This window comes from Solanum verrucosum, unplaced genomic scaffold (assembly GCF_900185275.1).
Source record: "Solanum verrucosum unplaced genomic scaffold, falcon-dt-bn FXZP01000183.1, whole genome shotgun sequence".
Classification (NCBI taxonomy): Eukaryota; Viridiplantae; Streptophyta; class Magnoliopsida; order Solanales; family Solanaceae; genus Solanum; species Solanum verrucosum.
Genome location: NW_026020430.1, coordinates 4261068 through 4274713, shown reverse-complemented (window position 1 = coordinate 4274713; position 13646 = coordinate 4261068). Strand labels below are relative to the sequence as shown.

Below are 13646 nucleotides of genomic sequence, written 5' to 3'. Positions count from 1 at the left end.
AAATAGATCCGAAAGCAACTATATATATATATATAGCCGCCTTCCACTTAAGTACTCCACTTATTACAGTTGGATTTAATTTTAATTTATATAAATAGATAATATAATATATTTTTAAAATAATATTATTTATTGTAGCACTGTCGACTTTATTTTCTAAAGTATTTCATATGTACTTCGATATAGTTTGATTCAATATAAAATCTATAAAAGATAATTTGTAAAAAAAATGTACAGTCTAAAATATGTTATACTATATATATATATATATATATACCAAATATATTATTCTTATCAAATTTTATTTGTATAATTATACCAAATATGTTTGTCGTGGTTTTTTATAATCGAAAGAGAACTTTAGCATTTCTAAGTTTAATATTTTTTTTTTGATTTCTTGTATTCGGAGTCTCGACTAAATTCGAATCACACACTAAAAGCTTATTCATGATAGCGCTTCCAACAAGATTTTCTCCATATTTAAAGCTCGAACCTAATATATCTGGTTAAGAGTGAAACATGTTAAACTTAAACTCATTGCAGAGATGGTGAAAGTGGAATTTATTAGAATAGAAGAATTTAGACTATGACTTTTGACAATGGCGGGTCATTAACAACAAACTATAGGGACCTATAATAATAGACAGGCAATATAATAATTGATCAAATAAGTTTAGTCAGTTTCTTAGTTGACTGATCAATTGATATTTTTAATATTCAATTTTTTATCAATATAATATAATCAGAAATTAAGGAAATTGTCACTTTTAGATGTGTCCCTTCTTTTGGAAAATCCACTTCATATTAACTGTATATTCCTTTATTTTAGAAAATTAAAGTGTCTATTATATTATTGTGGAGTGGATTTTTTATTCAAATAATTGTCATAAGAAAAACATGAGGATATATATATATATATATATATACTAAACCAATAATGCTATCATTATTTTTTCTTAGTTTTGTTTAAGCACTTCTTTGACCATATATTTTTTATTTGATATGATGTTTTTGATAAATTTTAAAGTGATGAAAATTGGATACAATAACAAATAAAATATTTAATTTAGTGATGATTATTTGTGATTATAATCTTGTTTATCCATTGATACTTCTTTTTTAAATTTGTTCGTGTTTTAAGAATTGCCAATAGTATATTTCTCAAGTGTATGAAGATTTGAACTCAATTCCTTGCGATATATTTGATCTTTACGAATGTTGAGTTGCAGTTTTAAGAAAGACAAATATTTAATGTCCTGATAACTTTGTGAATGTCCTAAATGTTTATGGTATTCCAAAATTATCACTTTAGATTTAAGGAAGATGATATTTGATTTCTTGATCTCTTTACGAATAATCAACAATTTATGGGATATTTGAAATACCTCCTCAAAAACATATGAACTACTTTTCAACGCGAGCTAGGATTTAGAATAAAGTAGATTCTAAGAAATCCTAATAAAGCTTAGAAATTGAAGCAGTCAAAGTAATTATGAGACAAAGTAAAAGTAGATTGAAGCCGTCAAAGTAATTATGGGACAAGTAAAAAATAGATTGAAGCAGTTCACATTTGTGCTAAAGTATTTAGATTAAGTTAAACATGCATGGGTCAAAGTACTTAAAGTTAAACTGATGAGGAATCGATCGATCACTATCAAGTAGCGAATAGAGCGATTATTTAAACACATTAAGTTAAAATCTTAACTTCACTTAAATTATTTAAAAAATAATACATGGTGCATATGACCCATGACTGTGGACACCAACAGACAATAATTATGTGCCCTATTGAGCCACCTTCAAGAAAAGTTGGGAAAAAAGTTTCAAAAACACAAAAAATCAATTGAACCCATTCACCAAATCAATATATGCATGTGTGTAATCATTCAAGAACCCAAGAGGCTTTAAAAGATTAGTGCTTTGGGTGGTTCTATCTTGGCCATTTATATAGTACCCGATGCGATCGAAGTCGTCTCTCAGTCTGTGAATACTTATATTGGAGAAGAAAAAAAATATTTTTTCTAAAGTAAAAATGAATTCAAATCGACACATCATGATTAAATAAAAGAGGTTTCAGTTTCTGACTTATCTATGTCATATCTCACTGTTAACCTTTCCAAAAATGACTAATGACGGCAAAGAAAGAAGAGAAGTTGTCGTAATTTTTTTTAGGAGGTATTCTATTTGGATATCATACGTTCCAAACTTCATATGATTAAAGTTTAATTATTTATGTTTGAATTTTAGGTAAAAAATGAAGTCAAGCTCTTGTTTGTCTATAGATTTTGAAATTCAAACATGAAATTTGAGTTTTTGAATTTGTGATTTTAAAAATGTGAAGTTGTGTTTAGACATGCATTTCACTCAGAAAAAAATGACTTGAAGTTTTTTTTGAGTACAAGTTCCAGAAAATCAAAAATTGAAACTTATATGTTTTTGAAAGATTAGATTTTTAATATTTGATCAAATTTTATGACCAAAAAGTTCGTAAACATTTGTTTTGAAACATGATTGTTTCACTTCAAATACTAAACACAAATATATATTCAAAAAATACTTAAAGAGTAATTTGGACATGACATGTTGGTTTCCAAGTTCTGTTTGTGCTTCTCCAAGCCTACTTTTTTTTTGTATGGTTCACAAAATTCAACTAGTATGGTGTGTATATTGATGATTAGATTCAAGACAAATTAGAACTCCATAAAGACTTTGTTGTTTCCTATAGAGTCTTCTCTATCTTTTTCGTGTAAAATAATTCAAACTTTTTCACAAAGCAAAGCACGTTAAGTTTAAGGAAGCCACATTTGTATGACTTTTCTAGTCATAATGTCATTTTCTATATCTTCAACTGATATAGACATGAGAGCATGCCATTACTCTCACAAGCAAGACAAGTGTTTTAACGAGAAATATTTATTCGCACTCAATATTTACCTGAAATCAAATTACTTTATTATGAAGAGTACATAATTTTATATAAATATTTGATATCTTAAATTTGTTTCTGTGTTCTATTCCCCTAAATCTCATCTTTCTTTTTCTAATTGTATGTTTTATGCCCTAGGTCAACAAGTAGCAAGTGTAATATGAAAAGTTGAAAGAATGATTTTTTTAAATATATAAATATAGTATTTTTAAAAACATATGTTAAAAAAAAGGTATCATCTAAAAAGAAATAGATGGAGTATTATCTTTTCTAAATCAACAACCAATGTATCTTATACACATTTTCACTTTCAAATAATTTTTTAGCAAAAATAATGAGTTACAAATCAGATAAGAGTTGATTGAAGAGCTTCGTAAAGTTAATAATGTGTATCTTAAGTGATGTTGGATAACATTATAATCAATAATTTTGAGGTTTAAATATTTTATACGATCATCAATCAATATAGCACAATCTCAATTTTTTAATATAGTTATAAATTAAATTTGAATTAAGTTTATACCCTCTAAATCACTTTACATGCGCAATTACTTTAAATTAAAGCTAACTAGAGATACGTGTCTATCGCAAACTCAAATTAATAATACAATTTTAAAAGTAACCTTCTTATTTCTTTTTTCTACCAATTAAAAATGATAGGAGTAGTATTATTTTATTTTCAACTTATATATCTTTATCTTTTTTATTTCAAATCGAACAGCCTTGAGGCCCAAGTGGTATCGAACAGCCTTGCGGCCCAAGTAAGTAGCCCAAAATTGAGATACTTATAAGGGCAATAGAAACGCTGCTCTCCCAATAGTATCCACAGAGAGAAAGCGTTGCATTCCCATCGGCCGCGAAGATAAACGAAACATCCGATTGAAAGGTTAGCTTCTCATCTCTTATCTGAAACAAGGTGAATTTCTGGAGATATTGTTACGATTTTCTCTTTTTTTTTTTTGTGGATTGTGTTGGTTTGGATGAACTTTTATGTATTTTTGAGCATCTAGAAAAGCTAGTTAGAAGGATTTAGGGTTTATATGCGAGTAATAATACATATTACTTTCATGTTCCTTTTTTCTGTATGTTTGAATTTATGTGAAACAAGGTGAATTTCTGGAGCTATTGTGACGATTTTCTGTATATTTAGAGGATGATTATGTATTTTTTAGCATCTAGAAAAGTTACTTATGAGGAATTAGGGTTTAGTGCGATTAATAAAACACATTACAATCATATTTGATTTTCGCCTGAGTGAATTTATCCGAAACAAGGTAAATCTGGAGTATTGTTACAATTTATTCTATTTTTGAGGATTGCGATAGTTTGCATTATTTTTTATGTATTTTCCAGCATCTAAAGAAGTTACTTACAAGGAATTAGGGTTTATGTGCGATTAATAATACACACTGTGTGGATTTTTCTGAAACAAGGTGAATTTCTGGAGTTGTTTTTGGGATTTTCTATATTTTTGGATGATTGTGATAGTTTGCATTAGTTTTTATGTTTTTTGCGCATCTGAAAAAGTTACAAGGATTTAGGGTTTAGGTGCCTGATATTACTCCATAGTTTTGTTTTGTGTGTTAACTAATTTGTTGGTTCGTATTGGTGTAGATATTAGTGCAATCATGGCTGAAGAAGAGAATCAAAACGAGTTGGTGGCTGATGTAAGTTCAGATTTTCCTCTGCCTGTGTTCCTCTTTAAAGTATTGTTGTTTGAAGTTTCGGTATTTGCTATATCGGTTTGCATCACCTCTTGGTAATATCTTTTTGTTCGTGCATCGTATGACTGAGAATAATAATTCCTGGATTTAGGTGCCATGCTGTTTGAATACTTCTTAAAGAGTTTTAACCAACAAAAAGGCACACTAAATAAGAATCCCTAATTAAGGATTGAGTTTATTTTATTTGCAAAGAATGCTTAAACTATTTTAAAAGCCAATCAATAAGTAATGTTTATAAAGACATAGATTTGTAACCTGAAAAGATGATAAGAAACCTTCTACAAATGATTGAAGTTTATTGACAGTGTTAAACTTTACAATGTCACCATTTTATAACTTAAATCCTCGAGAATTTTCATATTTTAGATGTCAGGACAAAGTGCTTAGGTTTTCAGATGTCCGTTCACATCATCTCTTCAAACAGTGTCTGCTTTGGCTTACAACATTCTGATAGCTTGGATATTTGTTAATAGCATCACTGAAATACACGATTTAATGTTAACAGTTCATCTCATTCAGGAGAACAAGTAATGCCATAGGATTCACTTGCAACCTAAGTTGTGTTGGTTGGTCTTTGCAAAAATATCTAAAAAACTAATAGTTGTGCTTTTGCTAGGGGTGTATGTGCAGGGGAGGGATCATTTGGTACCCCTTAGGTTGTAGCCATAGTTGTCATCGAACTGTAGATAGAAATGGTGTTGGTCGCTTACCTCTTCAGTTACATCCAATTGTACAACACAAAACAGTTGATTGGTTTTACATCGATTTTCAAATTGATTGTTGTTGATATCACACTGAGCCTATTTTGTGTGTGGTTGCTACATTGGCTTCATTATCTTTTCCTTCTCTTTCTATACATTTGCAGATAGCACCTTTTGATCCTACAAAAAAGAAGAAAAAGAAAAAGGTTGTAATTCAAGATCCTGCAGATGACTCTGCTGATAGCTTGGCTGAAAAAACTGATAATTTATCTGGTATGTTAGTTGTAAAACCTGGTTTCACCTAATTTTCTCCATAATTTTAAGAGAGATGGTAGTGTATTATTGCATAATCAATCTCTTGCCCCCTCCCCAAAATCCCCAAAAAGATGCATTCTCTCGCATGCAAGCACCATCTGAAAAGAAAGACTACTGAAGAACATCTGAAACGTGAATGTGATTTCTCTCAATTGTTTTCTATGCAGTTTCTGAGGGCCTTGAGGCTACGTTTTCTGGTAAAAAGAAGAAGAAGAAGCCGGTTAGTTTTGTTCAATTCCACATGAATTTTTTTTGATTGAATTATCCATGAATACCTTGCCCCCTCATCTATTTTCTGGCTCCAACCTCTCCTGGAAGAGGACACTGGTGGAGGACTGAATGGTGCAATAAGAACATGAATGTTTACACGTAGAGGGTACAGAAAAAGAGGGTGGGAGTGGAGAGATGATTAAGGGAAGCTTGTTTTCTTTCTTTCTTATGTATCTCAAGAAACCCATTTTTTCATACTCCCTCGACACCAAATACGGTCAGTTTTATTTCACGAGGGTTAACATGCCACAGAAATAGTCAGAGGCTTAAACTTAAGACCTCATTATGTTTTAGTGTGATTCACTCAATGATACAAGACATTAGGAGTATTTTCTTGAGATCCGTCGTCTTGACCCATCACAAACCACTTTAAAACTGTGCAGGCACACTCTGATCTCCTGAGTGATGAAAAAGAAAGTGTTGGCGAGGAAGTAGATGGTGAGTTCTTCGATTTTCAGCTTTGTTGAGTTTAATTGTGGCAATTTTTGAGATTTAACCTGCTCTCTTCTTCCAGATCAACCTGGAGATGATGAAGAAGCTGGAGAAATTGTCCTACAACAGTTACCTTGGGAGGGAACTGATCGAGATTATGAATATGAGGAGGTATTTTCTTAATTGTTTGTATTTTCTGCATATACCTGATAAGAGACACTTTTAGAATGCACTCGATTGTCCAAGATAATATGTAGCTACTCACACATGAATTTGAGCCGAGTAATAATGCATTACTACAACCTCACAGAGCCAGTCCAGGCATACGATTAAAAACCTTGTGTAGTTTGTGTAACTAAGTCACCCTAAGTTTCAAAAAGTTGTCAAATGTTTGGTACTTTGATGGTTATCTTATGCTTATGTAAACTTTTTGATGGATAACTAAATAACCCTATCATTTGTATACAGTTCTAATATAAGGAATCTGTGATAAGTCTAGGACTATATTGCCAAAGTGGTGTCCATTTTACTTCTTCGTGCAAAGGTTGCCTGCTTTGTTTACTATATGGAACTAGTGGCGTAGTTCTGATTGTTGTTTCCTTATGCACACTACTTGTGTGATTTTAGGCTTTTTGTTAATGACAATTGATTTTCGCTTTTGATTCTGCAGCTTCTGGGCAGAGTATTCAATATTCTCCGTGAGAACAATCCCGAGCTTGCTGGAGATAGGCGAAGGACAGTTATGAGGCCCCCTCAAGTTCTTCGTGAAGGCACAAAGAAAACTGTGTTTGTGAATTTCATGGATCTTTGCAAGACGTAAGTTCTTTTCACTTGGTTTTCTTTCCTTGTAACCTTTGCATCAATTACTGTCATCCACTTGTTTTTGATTGAATGTTTTATGCTCAGCATCATGGATGTGTATTTTTTATTTGTTTTGACGACAGGGATCATATGCTGATTGCTTAGTAAGTAATAACGTGTAGATGATCTTTGCACCATGCCAATTTCCTCACAGCTTAGAATTGCTAGTGATGAGTAGTGATTACCATATTCACCCATCACAATATAAATAGTCTTGTTTTACATAGCTGCCTTACTTGGCTAAGAATTGCCATTAGTTGTTTTAACTAGTTAAAATATGAAATTTCTGTAGAAACCTGCATATTTATTTGCCACAATGATTTCACTAACTCAGATAACCCTGCTACTGTGTTCTTGAGATAGGTATTAACTCAACAGTGCTAATTAGTTTTTGGACCGGTACTGTAACATCTTCTTATCTGTAGAAAGTGGAACCTGAAAACTTGGAACACCACTATGTGACGCTACAGAAATATGCGCATAATTTGTTTGGCTTTCAAGCTAATAACCGCAACCTGAAATTATCAATTTCTGTGGAAAACCAAGCAATGCATTATAATAACCCAAGTTGGCTCAAACACCAAACATATATGGAATCTTGTGTACTCTGAAATTATCAATTTCTGTGGAAAACCACTCCCTGCATCATAAATACTCAAGTTGGCTTAAACATCAAACTGTTTACATGATGGAATATTGCTGCACTGAAATAGCTTGTGTGTGTACCTCTAGCAACTGGCTCTTTCTCTATCTGAAATTTGTTTCACACAATTGTATTTGGTGTGAAGATCAAGGTGTGAATTTGAAGAATATAGTTAGTTTATTATTATTGATTGAGCTTAGGTGCTGAGTTTGATTTTACAAAACTGATCATGGTTTAAAATCTAATTGTTGATTGAAGTTGGTCTTTGAAACTGTCCCATGCTGTATAATGCCTCATGATCGATAGTAATGTATTATAGTGGTATCACTAATGAAAGGTTATCATTGGATTCCCTGGGAGTTTATGTTATACCTCATTGCACTGCTTGATGTATTGTTTCCTATTTACAGGATGCATAGGCAGCCTGAGCATGTTATGACTTTCTTGCTGGCTGAAATGGGGACTAGTGGATCACTTGATGGGCAGCAAAGATTGGTCATCAAGGGAAGATTTGCTCCTAAGAATTTTGAAGGAATCCTCCGCCGATATGTCAGTAAGTTCCTGTTGTCAATGGGGATCTGTATATGCAGGCTGCAGCTATTTAGAGACGACATTCTTTCTGTTTTTACGTATTAATTAATAGTGCTTTGTATGCGCTTCTGCATCCTACAATCTAACGGCCTTCTCTTGGCAATGTTCTCTTCCTTTCAGATGAGTATGTCATTTGCAATGGCTGTAAAAGTCCAGATACTATCCTTTCAAAGGAGAACCGGCTTTTCTTCCTCCGATGCGAGAAGGTATTTAGTCAAATAGACACGCGATATCCATTAATTATCTGCATTCAACCTTCACTTTGTGAATGGAAAAACACGTCTTTGTAACTTGTGCTCCAATTTTTCTTCCATTAGACAAATAGAGAATAGACTGTGGCAGGTGATTGTCTAGGTACTATTAGGTTTTTGTCTCCTTTGAATCCATGCAGTGCAGGGTGATGTATAAAGTTCTCTCTTTGGGCTTTCGTTGAGCAAGTGGTGGTGCTTCTAGATTCTAGGCTCTACTTCTGGGACATCCTGTGACAAAATGTGAAGTTTCAATTGCCAGATCATATATCTTAGTAATATGAGATCTCAGGCCTTCCCTTTATCTTAATTTATTTATACTGGGTTGCTTTTTTTTTTTTTTTGGATGAAGTTATACTGGGTTGCTTTTCTTGAATGAATTGTTTATGCTTTTGATCGTGTGATATCTGTTCTACCGTCGAGAATGCTTTAGTATTCCCATCTCTTAACCAATCAAAAAATAAGAAGGCTTTAGTATTCCCTATCTCTTTCAACCCTGCCTGCATGCCTGCTTTTTACCTCAAAAAAAGAGGAAAATGGCTGCTTTCTTATTTACACGATCACCTTTAAAAATTGTTTGCATTTTTCCTCCTCTCTTGTTTCTTTTTTCCAATTTGGAAAGGGTACTAGGAAAATATTGAATAATGGAAAACAAGTTAACTTTAAATTGTTTATTTCTCATGTTGAACTTGTTTTTGTTTTGTTTATTTTCTTGCAGTGTGGCTCTGGAAGATCAGTTGCTCCTATCAAGGCTGGTTTCGTTGCTCGTGTTGGACGTCGGAAAGCTGGGACCTGATACCGCTTGGGGGTTGTTATTTGGGCAGTTTCTTCTCATAATAGAGTATGTTGGAGTTTTGTATGTTTTGCTTTGTGTTTAACCTGATGAGGAGACATTGACGTTTGGTGCAACTTTGTTTATGAAGAGAGTTGGTTTAGATTTACTTTGGTGGGAGATGTTCTCTTGTTTATTTCTATAAAATGTGGCTATACTTTTGTTTTCCGCTTATATTCAACTGCTAATCTTGTTGCACATGCAATGGCCAAACGGGTTTTTAAAATAAAAATGGGTGCGTTTTTAAATATTGGGTCTAATTAATTGGTCAAACGGGTCTACGTAGGTTTGCGACGTGTACTTATTTGGTCTTTCGTTTGAGTGAAGGGCAAATATGCTCCAACTTTTGGACGACAGGGGTATCAAAAGCCCAAAAGTGACGGAGGCTCTCTCTATGCTATTTACGATAGTTCGGGATATATTTGTCCTTTTTCCCAAGATAAAATAAACATGAAAGCTTTTGCAAGAGGCAGTGGAGATCAAATAAGTAGGAAATGGGAATAATATATGTTCAAAATGATTCAGTTACAAATTCAAGTGTAAAATGCTGATATCTTTTCAAAGTAATTATTGAAACACGAAATATATATATATATATATATTGAGAAATATCCAATCTATGATTCATACTTACGAATGACTTAATAATAGAGCTTGACGGTTTGAGATATGAGTTTGTCATAAATAATTTCTCTACCTTCAATAATGTTGTTATTAACTTAACGGAAAATATAATTGGCAAGATAGATTTTTGGCACGAAATGACACGAGCAACAAAAATTAGGTATTTTCGTAATTTTGGTGAAAAGTTAAGGCCGTTTGAGTAAATTAATTTATTTCGTGTACCTAAATTACCCTCAAAAGTAAAACCACTTTTAATACTTTTAAAACCACAACTGTTTAAAACTTAAACCACTTTTGAAAAGTCCAAGTTGTAATTATTATTTATTTCACACTGCCCAAGAAATTTTTATTTATTCATACTTTATTGAGCTTTTTCGTTTTTTTTTTGGGTAAGGTTTACTTCTACTTCTAGCCAAGTTTGGGTCTCCATACGTTTTCATTTTAAATAGTGTTTTTTTGTTTCCTTTTCGTTCATAATTTTAATTTGGAATAGTAAATCAATGACAAATCCGAGTTGATTAAACAACCTTTGTTCAAATATATTTGTTTTTTGTCAATTTTTTTCTTCATTCACGAGAATACTATATTTAAATGTATAAATCTTCTATATATTGTAGTTGGCAAGAATGTGCAAATTTGACCATTTGACTTAGTGGTAGTTTATACCGTAAATATAAATGGTTGGACATTGAAATATTTCAATGATTAGTGAAATTAAGCTACAAAAGTATTGTGTAATCATGTTATTTAAAGAACTATATATACTTATGTTAGCAATGTTTTTTGTGGGTTTTGTGATGTTATTTTCATGGATTAATTACTTATATACACACCTTTATTTTTCATAATTTCCATTATTCCCTACCATTTAAAAATATTTCCAAAATTCCTTATTTTCACTCAATTCTTAAGTCATCCGGATACATAAGTATTTTAGCCTTAATTCCACATTTTCCATTATTTTTTTACTCCTTTAATCTCTCCTAATTTCACTCCACAATCTTATCAGTTACAACTTTCATCTCAATTTGAATTTCAAAAGGATTCTCTCTCTAGCCAATCAAATCTAAACCACTGAATTAGGTAATTTTCATATTCTCCATTGTCGTTCTTTTTCAATTTTTTTTTGTTTTTACCCTTTTTTTCTTGATATATATGATTCTCCGTTCATTCATGTTTTTATGCAATGTATCATATTCATATTTAAGGTGTTGATACATAACTCTAATGTTGTTGAATCTTCAATTAGTTTTATCTTGTTCAATATAAATGTACTTGATACATAAACACTTCCTAATGTATCATTTGCATGTATCAAGTTTTTCACTGTATCATTAATCTTATTCAAATCTAAAAGGCTAAATAGACAAAAACAAATCAGTTGTTTATGTATCTACACTATTTAACATGTGTTCAGTGTTATCCAACTTAGAATGCAATGTATATGTATATATTACCCATAATAATCTTGATACATAAAAACTCATACGACATGGAACAATCTGCAAACAGTAAAAAATTCAGTGATACATTATATGAAATACATTCTTTTCAATTTTCAAAGCCAACACCTATCTAACAACAAACTAACACATATCAACACAATTTTGTAACCATCTTATAACATTTACTAGGTACATTAAAATTATCAATGATACAACCATTCACAAAAATCTAAGATTTATATATATTAATGTATCATCCACATTTGTCTTGATCAAAGCAAGTAATTTACATATCTTAATTGTTACACTATTTATATGTACAATATACACAATAATAACCTGATACATTATGCAAATCTGTGAAGCACACACTCGATATTCAAAACGTATCTAATTCGTCTCAATTGTTAATCCATTTATTACATGTATCATATACAATATATTATGGTGATACATTTGTATACAAATCACATTCGAATACAAAATAATGACCACATCATAATCTATAGATACAAAATTACAATACATGCCGGTCGTTTACCACTAATGTATCATGACTTACATATTCACATCAAAATGACAAAACAAAACTATAACAATGATACATTAAAAAAATATTGTATACCAATGGTGGAGAGGGCAAAGGGAATGGTGGAGGAAGTGGTTGAACGGCCGAAGATCGATAAGAAGATCATACAAAAGATAATTCCTTTGTCGGATAAGAAGCTAATGAATTATTGACACAAACACCATATGAAAAATCACTGTTTCTTCTTATATATCTATATCCCTCCACTTCCCATGTTGTACCCATGAGTTCTTGATTATCCTTGCAAGGTATCTTTTCCGAGAAGAATTTCCACAAAATAACGGTAAATGCAACGGTTGATATTGAATTACAGAATTATTTGTGTACCAACAAACTAGATAAAGAAACCACAAAAATTGGGGTGCTGGACAAATCTATTGATCCCATTCGTAACCAACTGAAGATTTTCCTCATGATAAACCTTTATTAAATGAGTGAAGGCTTGGCCTGCTGTCACAATTGCCAACTTCCTAATGAAGGGCAATTTCTCTTGTGGAACTTTTACGATTTAGAATTGTTGGAGAAAATGAAAATCTAAATTTTGAATTTTGTGAAGCTGTTACAGATTGGAGTGGATTGATATCAATCAGATCTGCGTGATTTATGGGAAAGAAAATCAATTTTATGTTAATATCCATATTAAGCGCAACAAACAAGTTTTATAATGTATCACAATTAGTGTATCCGGATGAAACTTATGTATCTAGATTGCTGATATTTTAAGGGATTTTTGTAAAATAGAAAAGAGTAGGGATAAAATTTAATTTAGGTCTTACTTACTTACTTTTGTTTTACTAATTTAAAATAATCAAACAAGAATAAATAATATTTATTGTGATTATAAACAAATGCTATCGAACCATGAAAGGTTAAAGCTGAAACGACTAGTTCATATGTCACAATTTTGAGGCTAGGTTATAAGATCCCTCATGAAAGGTTTCGAATCCAGGTTAGCTCCCCACGTTTTAGTTTTTTTTTTTGAAATTAATTTTTGAGGCTTTTAGGATTTAAATAATTTTAGATTTTAAATTTTATTGTTAAATAACATTGTAGAAGTTTATATGTGTTTTGTTTTCGCAAAAATTGTAGATTTTTCTTTAGTATAAGTCGAAGCATTATGATTAAATAAAGTTAAAGGATATAGTATTATATGAGTTATGCTCTCTCACAAATACATGTCAATTGAACGTGATTATAATTGGGTAATACAATTGGTTATGGTACAAGTCAACCGTTGATTAATTTGTTTTGCTAAGTATAGTATTGATTATACCAAATTTATTGATAACATCTCATTTTAAATTCCCAAGTGATATTAATTAAACAACTTATGTGAAACAGAGTAAATACATTTCCTTTCGTAAATATGAATGAATGCTATTGCAGCGCGAGAGATTAAAGCTTACACGATTAGTCTATAGGTCACGAGTTCGAATCTAGGTTAG

The 13646-nt window shown here is 31.5% G+C and overlaps 1 protein-coding gene across 6 annotated transcripts in view; it reads left to right on the top strand.

Moving 5' to 3' along the window:
* The first annotated feature begins 3709 nt into the window (after positions 1-3709).
* The window catches only part of LOC125808008 (eukaryotic translation initiation factor 2 subunit beta), an 83638-nt gene continuing 73701 nt past the window's right edge, over positions 3710-13646 (top strand). For 2 of the 6 annotated variants that reach the window (XM_049487774.1, XM_049487775.1), the window contains exons 1-9: positions 3733-3812; positions 4541-4593; positions 5516-5624; positions 5834-5886; positions 6320-6374; positions 6451-6539; positions 7039-7184; positions 8283-8425; positions 8584-8669. In XM_049487774.1, coding sequence (XP_049343731.1) covers positions 4555-4593; positions 5516-5624; positions 5834-5886; positions 6320-6374; positions 6451-6539; positions 7039-7184; positions 8283-8425; positions 8584-8669 — 720 coding nt within the window. In that variant the 5' untranslated portion in view covers positions 3733-3812; positions 4541-4554. Of the gene's footprint in view, positions 3843-4540; positions 4594-5515; positions 5625-5833; positions 5887-6319; positions 6375-6450; positions 6540-7038; positions 7185-8282; positions 8426-8583; positions 8670-9429; positions 9698-13646 lie in introns of those variants that run through there. The other 4 variants (XM_049487771.1, XM_049487773.1, XM_049487770.1 and 1 more) reach the window with 4 other exon arrangements.